This window comes from Brassica napus, chromosome A8, assembly GCF_020379485.1.
Source record: "Brassica napus cultivar Da-Ae chromosome A8, Da-Ae, whole genome shotgun sequence".
NCBI lineage: Eukaryota > Viridiplantae > Streptophyta > Magnoliopsida > Brassicales > Brassicaceae > Brassica > Brassica napus.
The window spans coordinates 1,036,947-1,055,166 of NC_063441.1; the positions used below are offsets into that span (position 1 = coordinate 1,036,947).

General features: G+C 32.2%; 1 protein-coding gene and 1 long non-coding RNA gene across 7 annotated transcripts; one reads left to right on the forward strand and one right to left on the reverse strand.

The window, feature by feature from the left end:
- Nucleotides 1–302: 302 nt before the first annotated feature.
- On the reverse strand, nucleotides 303–4,058 carry LOC125577239. 2 transcript variants are annotated; one of them, XR_007315590.1, is made up of 3 exons: nucleotides 3,181–4,058; nucleotides 1,141–2,545; nucleotides 303–505 (listed from the first exon to the last, which is right to left on the reverse strand). It is a non-coding gene; the product is annotated as an uncharacterized LOC125577239 (long non-coding RNA). The 2 variants fall into 2 exon arrangements; XR_007315589.1 differs by having other exon boundaries at nucleotides 1,141–3,696.
- A 3,029-nt stretch (nucleotides 4,059–7,087) lies between these two features.
- On the forward strand, nucleotides 7,088–12,911 carry LOC106358642 (loricrin-like). 5 transcript variants are annotated; one of them, XM_048738434.1, is made up of 6 exons: nucleotides 7,088–9,312; nucleotides 9,498–9,728; nucleotides 9,828–9,909; nucleotides 10,049–10,136; nucleotides 10,505–10,615; nucleotides 10,698–12,911. In XM_048738434.1, exon 1 carries the CDS (start codon nucleotides 7,096–7,098, stop codon nucleotides 7,423–7,425), a length of 330 nt encoding a protein of 109 aa, XP_048594391.1. In that variant the 5' UTR covers nucleotides 7,088–7,095; the 3' UTR covers nucleotides 7,426–9,312; nucleotides 9,498–9,728; nucleotides 9,828–9,909; nucleotides 10,049–10,136; nucleotides 10,505–10,615; nucleotides 10,698–12,911. The 5 variants fall into 5 exon arrangements, with proteins under 5 accessions (XP_048594391.1, XP_048594392.1, XP_048594394.1 ...); XM_048738435.1 differs by having other exon boundaries at nucleotides 7,088–8,950; nucleotides 9,159–9,312; nucleotides 10,505–12,911; XM_048738437.1 differs by having other exon boundaries at nucleotides 7,088–8,950; nucleotides 9,159–9,312; nucleotides 9,505–9,728; nucleotides 10,505–12,911.
- The last annotated feature ends 5,309 nt before the right edge of the window (nucleotides 12,912–18,220 follow it).

An 18,220-nucleotide genomic window follows, 5' to 3' on the forward strand; every position in this document is an offset into this window, starting at 1 on the left:
GTGGTTGGTCTCATCTTATGGTGTCTTCAGAACCGCAAAAAGAAAAAAACGTGGTCTCCTTCACCTCCTCCGCCAGTAAGTGACGTTGAAAAATGTAGAAGCAGTGTCGTTCCAAGAGATGGGGGGCTCCTTGTTTTGACAGGAACTGCTGTCACCACACCTGTTGTAGCTGCGGCTGTAACCACCGGGATATCTAAAGACAGTAGTGGTGGCTCCGGTGGCGATGAAGGTGGAGGAGAGTGTGATGGTGGTGCAAATGGCGGAGGGTTGTGTAACACCCGTATTTTCCAAAATAACTTAAATAAATAAAAAGTCTGAAATCTCCATTTATTACTTCTCAAAAGTCAACTCCAAAGTCATAAATCCAATAAATAACCATAAATGCAATAAAAGAGATAAATCCTGAAATATCGATGAAATCATAAAATCGAAAGTCTGAAAATAAAAGAAATAGAACTCCCAAAGCACCAATCCGATAGCAATCACTCCTGCTCGTCAGTCTCAACTGAAAGGGGAAAGGAATAGGAGGGGTGAGTAACAGGGGAGTTACTCCGTGAGGTATGGGGATGCTAAACACGCAAACCACGGACTGGAGTAAATAGAACTCCCACTATGGAAGTTTAGCTCTAACATGAACACACACGACGCCTAGCGCGTCACACAAACCAAACAATGCGATGATAGCATAAAGCTAGTCCATACACCCCGCATCTCCTCATATGGATATATAATACGTAGCGTCGCTAGTACAGTATGTCTCTGTACCCCCGCCCTCTCAAGTAGCGTCCATGATACAAACGTCTCTGCACCACACGCCCGCACAAGTAGCATCGCAAGTCCAGACGTCTCTGAACCCCTGCCCGCACAACCAAAGTAGCGTCGCTAGCCCAGACATCTCTGAGCCCCCGCCCGCGCACATAGTCCCTACTATTAACTATGTATACATATATATATATCGCATCTCTTAACATCACACAATCCAATCAAAGGTTGAATCCTCTAGACCCCTAGTTCCAGTTTACAATAAATGAACTAGCTAACAATCAAGACTCAATTCAAACAGACGGATCATGATTCGAAATCTAAACTACGATAGAGAGAATTCTACACTGGTACGGGATTTACGGAATAAACCCTCACCTTAGCCAATAAGGCAGAATCAGAAGCGAGTCCGACTATAAACAAAATGACTTTATCAGCAAGAAAGCTACGGTTTCGCCATGGATCTCCACTCCTCACCAAGACACATCAAATCGCATATAAATAATACAAGACAAAGGCATAATTAATATATATATATAATTATAGGGTTTATGATGAGAACGGTTACTTGTAATACAAGAAAAATAGGAATAAGGAACTTATCATAATTTATCACGTGCTCCACATCACCAACCGATACGAGAAGTTAACGACGTAGCATTGCTGGCTCTCCGACAATATGGATCAACTACGGTGGCCAAGGGATCACGGCGGTACAGATCTAAGACCGGTGGTGGTGGGGAACGTGCGGCTCCGCCTCGAACGCCTTTCTCTCCCTCTGCTCATGCTCTCCATTTCGCAGATCCGGTACGTAACGGATGTGACGGCAGGTAACGGGTCTGTGATGACATGGGCTGCTCCTCCGGTGATGAAGCATGGCTCCGGTGGAATAAGGTGAGATGGTTCACGGTGGTGGTGGTGCTTGCGTCTCGCATCTCCAAACAACAACGCACAGCTTCATAAAGAGGGAGAAGAAGAACACGGGAATAAAGGAGGAAAGAGATGGAGACGAGAGTGATGATTAGAGGTGGACAAACACAATGGCATCAGCTCTGGCTCGATCTAAAATAATGGTGGCTGGCTTTTTAACGAAGAGTACAACATATATAAATACGTGTACAAGAATATACGGTTAGGGTTAGGAATTAAAATGGTTAGCTTTTGGTTTTATAGATAATTAATTATTATTTGAATTAAACCACTATCGGTTTAAAGAGAAACCGGGTTACGGTCGTTACAATTCTTCCCCACTTAATCGGAATTCGTCCCGAATTCTAGATAGAACCCGAAACGAACTTCAACGACTACGAAGAAAAGAAAAACACAAGATAAATCAAACAATGGAAACGAATTGAAATTTGGTCTTCTCCTGCAAAAATAAAAGAGTTAGAAACACTAACAACTAACCGAAAGATACTGGACTTCTTGGTGTCAAAATTTTTTTTTTTTAACCCCCAATTCCAAAACATTGAAAATCATTGAAATCTTAGTCCCATAAATCGCCGTCCCGGGTCAGAGCCGGGACGGAACCCCGCTCTGATACCAAATTGTAACACCCGTATTTTCCAAAATAACTTAAATAAATAAAAAGTCTGAAATCTCCATTTATTACTTCTCAAAAGTCAACTCCAAAGTCATAAATCCAATAAATAACCATAAATGCAATAAAAGAGATAAATCCTGAAATATCGATGAAATCATAAAATCGAAAGTCTGAAAATAAAAGAAATAGAACTCCCAAAGCACCAATCCGATAGCAATCACTCCTGCTCGTCAGTCTCAACTGAAAGGGGAAAGGAATAGGAGGGGTGAGTAACAGGGGAGTTACTCCGTGAGGTATGGGGATGCTAAACACGCAAACCACGGACTGGAGTAAATAGAACTCCCACTATGGAAGTTTAGCTCTAACATGAACACACACGACGCCTAGCGCGTCACACAAACCAAACAATGCGATGATAGCATAAAGCTAGTCCATACACTCCGCATCTCCTCATATGGATATATAATACGTAGCGTCGCTAGTACAGTATGTCTCTGTACCCCCGCCCTCTCAAGTAGCGTCCATGATACAAACGTCTCTGCACCACACGCCCGCACAAGTAGCATCGCAAGTCCAGACGTCTCTGAACCCCTGCCCGCACAACCAAAGTAGCGTCGCTAGCCCAGACATCTCTGAGCCCCCGCCCGCGCACATAGTCCCTACTATTAACTATGTATACATATATATATATCGCATCTCTTAACATCACACAATCCAATCAAAGGTTGAATTCTCTAGACCCCTAGTTCCAGTTTACAATAAATGAACTAGCTAACAATCAAGACTCAATTCAAACAGACGGATCATGATTCGAAATCTAAACTACGATAGAGAGAATTCTACACTGGTACGGGATTTACGGAATAGACCCTCACCTTAGCCAATAAGGCAGAATCAGAAGCGAGTCCGACTATAAACAAAATGACTTTATCAGCAAGAAAGCTACGGTTTCGCCATGGATCTCCACTCCTCACCAAGACACATCAAATCGCATATAAATAATACAAGACAAAGGCATAATTAATATATATATATAATTATAGGGTTTATGATGAGAACGGTTACTTGTAATACAAGAAAAATAGGAATAAGGAACTTATCATAATTTATCACGTGCTCCACATCACCAACCGATACGAGAAGTTAACGACGTAGCATTGCTGGCTCTCCGACAATATGGATCAACTACGGTGGCCAAGGGATCACGGCGGTACAGATCTAAGACCGGTGGTGGTGGGGAACGTGCGGCTCCGCCTCGAACGCCTTTCTCTCCCTCTGCTCATGCTCTCCATTTCGCAGATCCGGTACGTAACGGATGTGACGGCAGGTAACGGGTCTGTGATGACATGGGCTGCTCCTCCGGTGATGAAGCATGGCTCCGGTGGAATAAGGTGAGATGGTTCACGGTGGTGGTGGTGCTTGCGTCTCGCATCTCCAAACAACAACGCACAGCTTCATAAAGAGGGAGAAGAAGAACACGGGAATAAAGGAGGAAAGAGATGGAGACGAGAGTGATGATTAGAGGTGGACAAACACAATGGCATCAGCTCTGGCTCGATCTAAAATAATGGTGGCTGGCTTTTTAACGAAGAGTACAACATATATAAATACGTGTACAAGAATATACGGTTAGGGTTAGGAATTAAAATGGTTAGCTTTTGGTTTTATAGATAATTAATTATTATTTGAATTAAACCACTATCGGTTTAAAGAGAAACCGGGTTACGGTCGTTACAGGTTGTTGTGGTTGTGGCGGTTTTGGCGGGCGTGGCGGGTGTGGAGGTTAAAGATCTTATATCGTTATTAGTTATGTAATAGTTAAGTTATATTTGCGTGTGGTATATTTATGTGCCGATAACATATTTTGCATGAAATAAATTTGGATCGTGAATATAAGATTTTAAAGTGTGATCTTCTTAATGAGAAAAATTATATGTATAGTTAATGAATCAACACCAATAATAGCACAAGGTTTTCTCCGATAAATGACACTTCAGATTTTTAGAAGCTTCTGAGACTGCCATGTCAATAAATGAAAAAAATTGAAAAACCAATAAAAACATTTCAGTTCTACATGTCAATGTACACCTAAGCTTCTCTAATTTTCCCATTGTGTTCGTCATTATGTTTATATCGCCACCGCAAATACACAAAAACCCATTGTCGTTAGAATCATGTTGTCCGTGTTAGGTTTCCACAAGACAAAGTGAGAATCAAATGGCTATTTGCAGCTGAAATATTATCCTGCTCATGATTGAAGATGGAACTCGTGGGTTTTGTAGATCCAGAAGGATCAATATCTCTGGCATTTTCTTCGTGTCCTGTTATAGTTTTTGGTAAGGTGGTTGTTTTTATATTAACTACATTAATGAAATCATTATAAGGTTCACGTACCAAATAGTTACCAGAAGTCTGAGTCTAAAGGTGACTCCTTTATTAGGTTTTTAGGTGAAAAAGAATATATTTTGTTTGTGGTTATGTTTTGGTTTTACATTTAGTATCAGTAAGGATGATGTCTATTTGTGTGAGAAAGATTTAGCTGTTAGGGAAAAGCTTTTGGCTTTGTATCGGTTTAGCGATTACTCTTCTTTTAATTAATAAGATGAGTTTTTGCTTTACGGAGGAAAGTGACACACTGACTTTTGTTTATGGATTGTTGAACTTTTTACTCAACAAGATGGTTGATCAACAAGATGTTAGTAATCTATATGTTGCATGACCTGAAACGTTTCTTGCTCCACCGAGATGATTTACCAGTGTGCGATAGCATCAATTTCATTATTTTTGTTTCTATATCTGTGTTTATGAACTGAAGGATTCTAATAAGTTTAACATATGTTCTTTGCTGCAACACAGAAGGTTCAGAAAAGAATGAACATGAGAACATGGAGATATGTTAATGAATTATTTTTTGTTTGATAACTTTAATGAATTGTTTCCAAAATTAGTTGATTCCTCTGCTGGCTCTTGCTGTGTATTTTCTTCTTTCTCATTTGGCACCGGAGACCAGCAATAGGTAAGCATATTTAATCTAAACAGTTGTGATATATCTAGGAGCTCTATACTCATACCGTCTTGTCTATGTTGGCCTTGCTCGTATGTTTTTCCACTAATATCCCGTTTTATACCTCTTTATTTTCAGATTAGTTTCAAGGAGTTGCAGATGCTTCCTCTGAGCCCTGCTTCAATTATGTTCAGTTTTTATTTGTTGTGGCAAGTAAAACCTTCAACTTATTTGAATCTCTCACTCCCACAAGGTTCTCTTTCAATAAGATATTTCAGTTCTTACTATCTTCTCATAACACAAAAAACAATCAGATATTTCAGTTCTTACGATATCATTTCAATTAGCCAAATGAAAATTAAACAAATCAAGCATGTTTAAGGTCTCTTTCATGACTTAACTACATAGAGAGGAATAAGATGTATCAGGCGCGTCCGAGTAACAAAAACATAAAAGCTGATAGTGCTAGAATGTTGTGAGTTAAAATTGGTTTAGATGGTTCAACAAATCCAAGTAAGAATTTCACTTGATTTCATAATATTTAAATTTGGGAGGAATTTATGCAATTATTAATCCAAAATATCCTAAATAAGATAGTTTACATTACATTCTGGGTCGCAAAACCTTCCAAACAGTGATATATATATATATAGTGGCTCTAACTGGTAACCGTTAAAATAAGAATATGAATGAATAAGAAATGAATGAATACGAACAAAATAAAAGGAATGAAAATGAATATTTATTCTTTTTGTTTCATATCATTTTTGATAAGGAATATTTTTCTTCATAAATGGTGTAATTTTTAAGTATGAGTAGGAATTGATTATTCCCCTTAATTTCATATTTCACCATTTGGACCCATTATATTATGTAAAAAGACAGGAATGAACAAAGTCTTTCTTTTTGTTTTTGCTTTTAAGCAATTTATTTTTTTCTATTATGTTGTATTATTTTTGAGTTTGGGTTTTTTCATATTATGTGTAAATAATTTTCTTTGTTGAAATTTTACATTTTAAGAAAATAAAAATTTTAATTTTTTTGGTTTGGCTTTAGATTTTCCTGAATGTATTTATATAAGATTTGATTGCATATTAATCAGAAATATCGTTTACAAAAGCTTTAGCTTCCTAAGCTCTTTCTTCAATAAATTGTTTGAAGTCTTTCGGGAAATCTTAGTTGATTTTTGTATAAATGGTTATATGAAAAAGTTGTTAGTAAGAAACTAAATAGGATTATGGCATAAGCTATATAGAAATCATTTCTATCATACCGATATAAGAGTTTGAATGTCCAACATATTTAGATAGAATCATAGAATACATGTATTAAAATACATTATCCATTTAAATTATTTTGAGAATGACATTCCGAATATTTCTCGCGTGTCTGATGTGTATGGCCGTATGGGTAAAGTCATCACACGTTTTTGTATTGACCAGAAGTATAATGACGTTCCAAATATTGTGTAGAATGATGTTTCTAATATTAAACCTATTATTGTGATCTCATAGTATATATGACTGTATGTTTTAACACGGACTAAGTGTAGATAGCTCTATGGATTGTTGACTGACCTCTAAAAAGGGATCGGAACTTGTGAAATTTTGTTGACAAGAAAAAGTAATCATTAATCAAGAGAACATGTCTTGGCGACTTTTGCTTGAAACTCATTTGCAATTTCGTGTATCTTTAAGAAACTAAATAGGAGTACGGCATAAACTTCTATATAAAAAAGGACACTACTATCCATTTTTGTATCAATTTAGCTACAGAAAAAAATTTAATGGATACTTTTGTAATTGTCATTATTATAGTATGTGCCGGTATTGTTTTGCCGTCGCTTGTCTTATGTTGTGTCCTCACACACAGAAAGCAAAGGCCTTTAGTGTCTCAGTCGCGAGATTTGGAAATGGGTCAAACGGGATCAAAAGATGGAGGACTTGTTGTTTTGACAAGGAATGTTTCCACTACAGCTACTACGGTAGCTGCGGCTGTGATCATCGCAGATTCTGGCGGTGGGGGCGGCTGTTGTTGTGGATGTGATGATGGTGGAGGCGGAGATGGAGGAGGAGACGGTGGTGGTTGTGGAGGATGCGGCGGCTGTGGAGGCTAAGCGGGTACGGTTGTTGTTGTGGATGTCATGGTTTAACCTTTTTCTTTCGTGGTTTAACTATTAACATAATGTATGTACGGAATGTATTGATCTCAACGTGTATAAATCGATGTATATAGTGAACTGTTCAAAACCTAATGAATATTTAACCTAAGCTTTTTTTTTAACATCAAAACATTATTCTATTACTCGAATTTGAAGGAGTCTAGATAAGTATATTGGAATAAAACAACCAACAAAATACAATCTCTATAAAATACTTTTTCATCTCAGCTAATGAATTTGCTGAATTGTTTTCTGATTGGGGGTGGTATATAATTATGAAGTCTTGAAATCTTCTTTTAGAACAAGTAACTCTTTCGACTTTGCTGAAAAGCTTGGCCATGCTCTTGAGTCTGCTATCATCAATATGAGATTCTTGGAATAAGTTTCAAAGCGCTGAAATGTTGAGTACTCAAACATATTTTTCATTGTCCAATATGAGATTCTTGGAATAAGTTTCAAAGAGATGATCAAAATTCTTTTTCTGATATTTTATGCCCATAAGTTGAATCGTACCCAATATTTTTTTCTAAATCCAGCCATAACCACACAAACAAAAAATGAATCAAGAGTCCATGATCCATCCATCATATAAATAGTCTGAAAGCATAGTGTAGGTAGCGAATATTTTTGTGTGTTGTTGAGGATATATATGTATATCATACGCAGTTACGCACTTATTTCCAAATTGGAAAAGGTCTATGACGTCCAGCTTATGCAATATGAAAACTTCCCGCAACTACTCCAATAATATCAAGATAAAAAAACAACATACACTAACGAGATATATGTTAGAATGCAAATAAGTCAAATCTATCCTATACTAAAAGGGATTAATAAAGCTCTCTTAAGGTGTCCACGTCCTCAAATAAATTCAACCAATCATGTTTTTTTTTAAAACACGTCAGCTGGGTGTAAATTTGGGCAAGGTAATTTATATGTAATTAAATTTGGACTTACCCATCACGTTTGGGCTTGCTTTTTTTTGCCCAAATCGACAAATGAAAACTGAAGTTGACGCCACATGAACTCATCATCTTCCTCTCCACCTCTTCGTTTTCTCCGATATGAAACCTGAAGAATTGAAAACATTTGGATTTAAAAGAAAAGATTTGACAGTCTAATCTCAATCGCATAAAGTAAATCAAACCAAACTTCACACATCTTTCTCTCCGTTCGCCGTCACACATCTTTCTCTCCGTTCGCCGTCGTCGCTAATCTGAGATCTCTCTCTTTACTCACCAAAGATGCATTCGAGCCATCTCCTTCTCGAGGAGCCAATCAGGATGGCTTCAATCCTCAAGCCATCCAAATCCGTAAGCGATCCATTGATCCATATTCGTAAGAGTTATCTCTAATCTCTCTCTCTCTCTCTCTCTCTCTCTCTCTCTCTCTCTCTCTTCTCTCTCTCTTTTGATGTCATCAGAGTTTCTTTCCGGAAGCTTTGGCAACAAAATCCAACTGAAAGTCCCATGTCTCCACGGTAAGTCTCTGTAGTTTGTATTTCAAGGACATCTCACCAGGTCCACCCGAATCTGAATTAGTATTTCGAATCTAAAGTTATGGCGATGATCAATTTCTTTTTTCCTTCAATGGTGTTGATAACCTATTTGAAAAGCCGTCGCTTTGTAGTTTTCATGTCGATTCGCTTGATCCAGTCTTCTCACAATTTTTTAGTTTTTCTCGATAAGGTTAAAGTGCCGTAGCGATTGCTGTAAGGTGTGAAGATAAATGTCTGTCGAATATGATCTCTGAATGAAAACATGAAGAAGTGTCAGTATGCCGTAAGTGGTGAGTTTTCCCTAGAAGGAACATTATCTTCCCTACCCTCGCATCTCTAAAAAGGTATACACTTTTGGATCATCTTGTGCTTTTACATATTGGCTTTAATCTAGAAAAAGAGACTTACAATGAAGCATGTGATCTTCAGTTCGTTTAGGACTAATTTGGGTTGAATATTACATAAGCTGCTGACATTTCTTCACCACGTATATATATATATATATATATCTAATTATATATAATTTTAGCCATCAGGATGAATCACTACTCTGCATATACTGAGGAGTCTGGACAATTATATGGGACTGCTTTGGCGTAGGACCTGCGCTAGCTGAAGGGTAGGGAGATTGAATATGACTTCCTGGAACTGAATAGCCCTGTACCGTTGTATAACTGTGACCAACAGGGATGTTTTGATTCAGTTGCCCGTATTGGTAGCCTGGTGAGTTAACTGCCCCAGGTACTCCATAAACCTGAAGGTATGAATGATATTTCCAAGAGCTGAGCATTATCTTTTCTTTGCAAAGGTTTCGTGAGGAAATATCAAAATTTTATTTCCTTTCTATGTGTGTCATCAGGTGCTTACAGTGACTCAAGAGGCCTTCTGGAAGCTAGGAAAGAGGTTGCTGAGTTCATTGAATGACTTGATGGGTATCCCAGGTGATTGCTTTCAGTTTTGTTTTCATGGAATGTATTTGTTGTAAAAGGAAAACCAGCTTTCAGTTTTGTTTTCATGGAATGTATTTGTTGTAAAAGGAAAGCCAGCTCAAGCCTTTTGTTTGTTATTTTCATATCTCAGTGATCCAAAACTCATATTCTCCACTGATGGAGCTAGCTAAGGTGTGAAACAAATCTTAAACTGTGCTATACGCAGTGAGGGAGACATGGTAATTCTCTGTTCCAAGAGGTCTTAGTATATGCTACAATTTTATTTCTGACACTTTTTCTCTGGCTATTTGCACAGCCAAATTTTCTCATAATTTAAAACCCCTCAAATTGATAACCATCGTTCTCTGTAATCTAGCCTACTCAACATGTATATATAAATCTGTTAATTTATGTATGTTTGTTCTTAATATCAATAATATAAGTTCCTTATTAGGGGATGTCGTCTTCGGTATTATTATTTGCCGAGTAAGTGGATCCCACCAGATAATATATGTCTGATTTTGTGCAATGATAATGGTTGTTTATTGCTATGTCTTTTCTCTTGTGCTAATGTCAAAATATCACAATATTCATTGCTTCTCTGCAGCAATATGAAGAAGAGCAGGAGAGTGCAAGTGCCACCAAGAAGCTTCACCAGAAAAGGCAATTCATCACAATTTAAGTAGAAAAAATATGAAGTATGATCAGAAGAAATAAGGTGATGATGTGATGAATGCATGTCTTATATGCCCTCAAGAGATGGATGCAGCAGATCTAAGCTTCTTACCATGTCCTTGCAGATTTTGTCTATATCTCTTCTCCTCTATGCAGATCAACCAAAACGATGGACGTAGCCCACGACTCTGAGCTTCCCCAAACAAGTATGAGAAGACAAGTAGTAAAAGTGCTTTATGTTTTAGTTATTTCCTTAGTATCTCAGTTGCACATAGCATGTTGTTTGTCAATAGAGTTTGTGTCAGTGACGTTGTTGCATCTTTTGAAACTTTAAAGCTTAATAAAAGTGAAAGATCGTTGATATGTTATCGATGAAGTCGAATGAATGTTGCTACCATTTATCTTTTTCTTTAAAATCAAATCAAATGGGTTGATTGTCCACTGCGTTTATTAAAACGTTTTCCCGATACTAAAGGAGTTGTGAATGTCTTAATATGCTAAACAAATCTTCAGAAGTAGTTTGATTTTGCATAATAAGAAACTGTAGTAGCAGGTTGGATCGAGGAAAGGAATCAAAGAGAAAGAATAATAATAAAAAGATTGAGATCCGAGAAAAAGACCAAAAGGTTTGAACAATACACATAATCAATCCCCTGGACAAAAAAGATTGTTCAAAACAAATGTTTTCTACTACTATTACTTTTAAATAATCTCCACTCGAAGGAGAATATTTTTTGTATTACAGAAGGGAATTTGTAAATTTGAAAACGTTATTGGGTCCACGTGTTTTTTTAATATTCAAAATCATAAAAGTTCAAGTTTTCGTTAAGATTATGAGACTTTCAATTATACACATAAAACTGTATGTTTTAGCGGAAATTTTTTTTTCCAAAGATACATTTTTGTATTTTCAATACATTTTATTAACTAATAATGATAAATTCTAAATTTCAAATACTAATTGCATTTCTTGACTTCTTACCGGTTTAGAATTATAAGAAATATAAATCACAAAATATATATTTATAACTAAGACTTAAATAAATATATATTCACAAAAATAAGATTTAATATGTGTAAAAATTGTAAAACATATATGATTTGCAACAGAGGGAGTAGTATATTAGAGTTTTAGATTAGTAGTTGGTGTAAAATCAATTATACACACTTGACTCTCATTTTAATATATATGTAACTATTGTGAATGTACGAAAAATTTAATTATTGTGAATGTAAGAAAATTTAACATTTATGGTAAATGAAGTTTTAAGCAATTATATTTTAATTGAGTATAAAAGTACATATTAAAATTTTTTTTGATATAATCTCTTATGAAATTCAAAAATTACTACTATTTTCATTTTAATTTAATTGTTGTTGTAGAGTAAATTGTTTGTTTCAAGATAAATGTTGTTTTAGAATTTAAATACATAATTGATTAACTTTATATGTTATATGATTTTTGTATTCTTCAGTCTATTTTTTACTGATTGAAATGTGATTAAGTGTATAACTAATGATATTTTATTTTAGTAATATACAAAATTAATTTTTTTTTACATCTGTATGCACAAATCGAAAATGACAATTAAAATGAAACATAATTAGTATTATAAAAACATTACATTCACCTTAAACATTGTTAGTCCTTTTAGGTGTGTGATCATGGAAGAATAACACTCATTGCTGGCCAATTGGTTAATGCATCAAATGTCTAAAAAATTATATTAAGAGAAAACTACAAAAAAATGTCTAAATTGTTTTAAAATAATATGCAAACAATATTTGTTTTAGAATTAATATAGTACACTATTATATGTTAGAAACAGACTTTTAAATCCTGATATATTAGAAATTGCTAAATTTGTTTTATTGAAATTCAATATTATATTATCACACATTTTAAAAATGATCTCAGTTCTATTTCCTAAGATAAGTATATAATAGTCAATTGGAAAATGTTAATGTAAACCTAGAACAAAATTATTAACTGTGTAACTTGATCAGAATTGTTTTTGCCATGCATTGACTTAAAGTGATATTTTAGTCATTTTCAAGTAAATGAATCAAAGATACACAACTATAATATGAAAAAATTAATACGCAATGTCAATTCCTCATATTTATCATATTAATTGTTGTCTTCCGCACTATTGGTTTCAAATAATAATAACCTATTATATAACCAAATAAATAAATTTGATACGGCTTAAGGAAATTTTTTCATATATACAATAAATAAAACAAAACAACAGTAAAATATTAATTTGAAATAAAACAAAAAATGACTACTCTAAATTTATAATGAAAAAGTACAAAAATTGTAAAAAATAGAAATTGACATACAAATTAAAAAGACAAATCTAACAATTCAAAAATTCGGCCAGTTAAATTGCTTCCATCGTCCACGTTGGATTCTTTTGTTTCGTTTAGGGCTTTGTTGTTAATGATTTTGGGCTTCTTCGTTTTTTTTAGGCCCTACAGATTGTCCAAGTGAAAAAGAAATTGCAGAACTCAACCTTAATTTCGTTCGTGTTTTCTTTTTTCGGTTTCCCCTTCCATTTTCTAGCTTCGATATCTTCCATTGCTACTCTCTCCAGATGCGTTTCAAACAATAACTTCACCACTATCTACACTCATCAATTCTTAATTGAACCCATTCAATGGACTCTTTTCATCTTCCTCACTATTTTTTCCCTTATAAATCTACTTTCTTAGCATCTGTTTCGAATCTGCTTGATCAAATTCACTCTGATATTTTCTCAGAAATATACATTATCCATGGTTTTCCAGAATCTACTTTTGCCAGCTTTTCGAATATACATTATCCATGGTTTTCTGTGACTTTAGATTAGATTGACATAAATTTATATTAATTACTTTCCAATACTGAATGTATATATCTTTTTAAAATGATTTCCAAAACCAATATAATTACTAATTTAGCTTTGGGCTATAGTTTTTAAATTATTTTCTTAAAAAAAATAATTGATAAATTAAAATGTTGTAAAAATAAAAAGAACAGTAGAAAATACCCAGAGCACTTACCAATTACCCCTAACAACATTTATGAAATTTCTGAAAATATTTAATAAATCAACTGTTTACCTTTTATCAAGCTGATAAAATTATTAGATCCAACAATATTATTTTTCATGTGTATTTCTAGAGAGATTGATTTTATTGGGAAGAACTTAAACTTTTAGTCACTAATTATACAATACGAATCAGATAGAATGAACAAAATAATTAAGAAATCAAACTTTTAAATTATTGAAATTTTAACTAATTTTACTTTTACTGTAATACTAATTTAAATAATATAATATGTGTTTTATCATTATTTAAGTTTTACATTCTAAGATGTGAAACTTCATTTTAATAATTTATATTTGTCAAAATTTCCAATATAAATTACATATTTAAATATAAATAATATTTTAAAATAAATTAAAATTTTAGGAAAATAAACCCGGGCGTAGCCCGGGAAAAGGCTCTAGTCATGATAAAGAAAGTATAAACCAACGCAAGTAGCACTCCATCTATTTATTTATATACATCTTCATGTTTCCCTGTACGAGAATCAAATCATAACTGAGTATTAGAATTAATTCAAAGAAAGAAAGATCGATCAATGGGAAAGTAATTATGTTAATAGTGTTTGTGGCAGTTCTCTTGCTAATCTTAATCATTTGGCTTATTCATTTTCTCTACAATAAAACTAAGAAAGATGGAGGCAAGATAAGAACCAGTTGTCTCCCCTTCGGCTATGACGACGGCATCGGAGGCATCGGCGGGATCGGCAGAATGGGCTGACTGATCTCAACAGCAACAATCTTTCTGTCTCTCCATCAGATGGTCATTACACTAATCTCTTCGTGGAAAGCAAATTGTTATTTGTATCTAATTTTGATACATATCGGCGAGTTTAAGGGACAAAAGTGAACGTTGATGATTGTGCTTTCGTTGATTTTTTGTTGTGTGAATCAAAATAGGTCAAGATAACCTTGCACAAGAACTTGAACCTAATGAGTAATTTAAATTTCTGGAAAAAAGAAATATAATATGAAATTAATAAACACTAGTTGATGTCCTGCACCTTGTGCGGATAAACATATCTATATATCTAACAATTTTAATTTTATTTTCTTATAAAATAGTAATAATTAAATTAGATACAAATTTTAAATTATTATAAATTATAAAATTTCAATATTCATACTGGTAATCAATGTATTAAATTATATTATTTTGTTTCATATTTTTATTTATATTATGTAAATTTTGGATCAAAACCTTTTTTATAGTAATAACTAAAATAGGAAATTTTGTATGTGAAACTAATACATATTTTATTTGGACTGAAAAGAAATCATGTGGTACTAAAAGGATTATAAAAAAATCACAAATATAAAACATTAACAAATAACAATAGTTTAGGAGTGTTCAATCTGGTAAAATCAAACCATTCAAAACCGAACCAAACCGAAATAGAGAAAATAGTCTGGGTTTGGAAGTACCGATGATGTTATGTTTAGAAAGTATCAGTATATGAATATGGTTCAATATATTAAGGGATCAAACCGAATAAACAAAAGAAACCGATTAATTCAGATATATTAGTATACTTATATATAAATTTTATAATAATATGTATTTGATCAATATTTTCAGTAAAAATCAGAGAAATTGGCTATAATATTAGTCATTAAAATTATAAAATGATAGAAAAGTAATGATGATATTATCGGTAGATATTGTTAATATCTATTTATTAATTCCTAAATATCATGATAATTATATATTAAAATATATTTAAAAAATATTAGTATATATATATATAATATATTGGTAAATTATGCTAATGTTTATTAATTATTTTAAATATCATGATAAATAAACAGATATCAAATTAAATAATAATATTAATTAAACTAATGATTTATCCTATAACTATGGAAAATATGAAAAATAAGCAAATTAACTAAAGAAACTGATTAATTCAGATATATTAGTATACTTATATATAAATTTCATAATAATCTTTATTTGATCAATATTTTCAGTAAAAATCAGAGAATTTATCTATAATATTAGTCATTAAAATTATAAATGAAAGAAAAGTAATGATGATATTATCGGTTTATATTATTAATATCGATTTATTAATTAAATGTCGTAAATATCATGTTTATTATATATTAAAATATATTTTTAAACAATATTAGTATATATATATCAGTAAAATAGGTTCATGTTTATCATATTTTAAATATCATGATAAATATATAAATATCAAAAAAAATATTAATTAAACTAATGATTTATCCTAAAATCATGAAAAATATGACAAGTAAGCAAATTAACTAAAATCATGGAGAATGTGACAAATAAGCCAAATCACATCATTTAAAAAATATTAGTATATATATATATATATTGGTAAAATATGTTAATGTTTATTAATTATTTTAAATATCATCATAAATATATAGATATCAAAATAAATAAATTAAATAATAATATTAATTAAACTAATGATTTATCCTATAACTATGGAAAAGATGAAAAATAAGCAAATTAATTAAAGAAACTGATTAATTCAAATATATTAGTATACTTATATATAAATTTTATAATAATCTGTATCTGATCAATATTTTCAGTAAAAATCAGAGAAATTAGCTATAATATTAGTCATTAAAATTATAAATGAGAGAAAAGTAATGATGATGTTATCGGTATATATTATTAATATCTATTTATTAATTAAATATCGTAAATATCATGTTTATTATATATTAAAAAAAAATTTTAAAAAATGTTAGTATATATATATATATATCCGTAAAATAGGTTCATGTTTATCATGATTTTAAATATCATGATAAATATATAGATATCAAAATATAAAAAAAGTTAATAATAATATTAATTAAACTAATGATTTATCTTAATATCATGAAAAATATGACAAGTAAACAAATTAACTAAAATCATAAAGAATATGACAAATAAGCCAAATCACTTCATAAATAATAGTATAGATTCTCTAAAAAAATATTACAAAATGATTTAGATAGAATTGGTTTCTAGCTCAGATTGTACTGGATGAAACAGATAATTTTGCAAGCCTATATCAACCCGAATACATACATATCAAACGGTCTTAACGTTTTATGAATATGTAATGCTCCAACCAGATTATAAAATTGTAATGCCCCGTCACCCATTGACAATGAGTTTCCCACGTCGAACTCGATTTGCAGGTCTCATTCATTTTGTGCCGGGTTCAGTGCATTAATTTTTCTAAATGCTCGAAATTCTTTTTTACTGACCCTATAACCATCATCATAACATTTTCTCGTGTTTTGGCCTCACTCGTACAATATCGTGATTCATTTTCCATAAATTAGATCAGGAAAGTTATTTCTAAATGTATGACCAAAAGGTTAAATGCACTTTGGTGATATAGATATCTAAATCAATTCTCGTAACCTTTTCAAACATATACCATAAATCGGGATGTCAGAATTTGTCTCCTCTAAAAAAACGAAACATCCATATTGTATACTATGCTTGTTACCTATGATAGTGTGGACCCACATAAAATTCCATACTCATCTAAGTTTGGCTTTAATACCACTTATAATGTCTCGACCATTCATGGTTAATGACCCTCCCATGCCCGATTAGTCAGTTTGTAGGCTCCATCCCATAGATGGGTGGTGCATTAAGTTTTTGGAGGTTCTAAGATCCCCTATATATTAGTTAAGAAATATTACAATTTTTTTTGTACCCATGTGTCATCGCTATGATGATTTTTAAAATTATTAAAAAAAAAAGTTGATCCATCTAATTATATAATAAGCTTTTTATTAACTTAACCATAAATTCATTATTAATGGTCTTTATTATTTCTTTAAATAAAAATTACGAAATTGTCTAGTGTGACTAAGGTATATATGACAATTAATAATTTTGAATAATGAAGATTTGATAAAAATTAATACTTCTTCTATTATATTTTTTTAATATTAAACAATTAAAATAAATTAAACAATCATATTAACCATATAATAAAATTTAATATTTTTCTGTATATGTTATATTTTAATATATATTTATTATTTCATAATATGTAAAAAAATGTAATACATAAAATAACTTTTATATAAATTTCATAGTTTGTTTACTAATCCTATAACTACTACATGACATTTTCCCGTGATTCAGCCAAACTCGCACGCAAATCACCTTTCCTTAGGTGGTCAATTATTTTATTACTCTGCCTCAAACACGTTTAACTCTACAATTATTTCTAAATGTGTGACCCAAAAAATAAATACACTTAATAACATAAATAACCAAATTGATTTGTTTAGCCATTTCATGATATATCACAACAAGAATATTAGAAAAATGTCTATATATTTTAAAAATAAAATAAACAACAAATTGAAACAAATGCCAGTAGAATACTCTTTATATATCTTTCTAAGAAATATATCAGTTCAATAATCAGTGATCTGACCAGGAAAAAGCTTGTAAGATTAAGAAAAACTACTACCTTTTCAAATGATACTCTTCGTGGGAGTGTGTATTTTTAAATGAAACCAACTTTATAATACAGTTCTTGCTCGAGTTG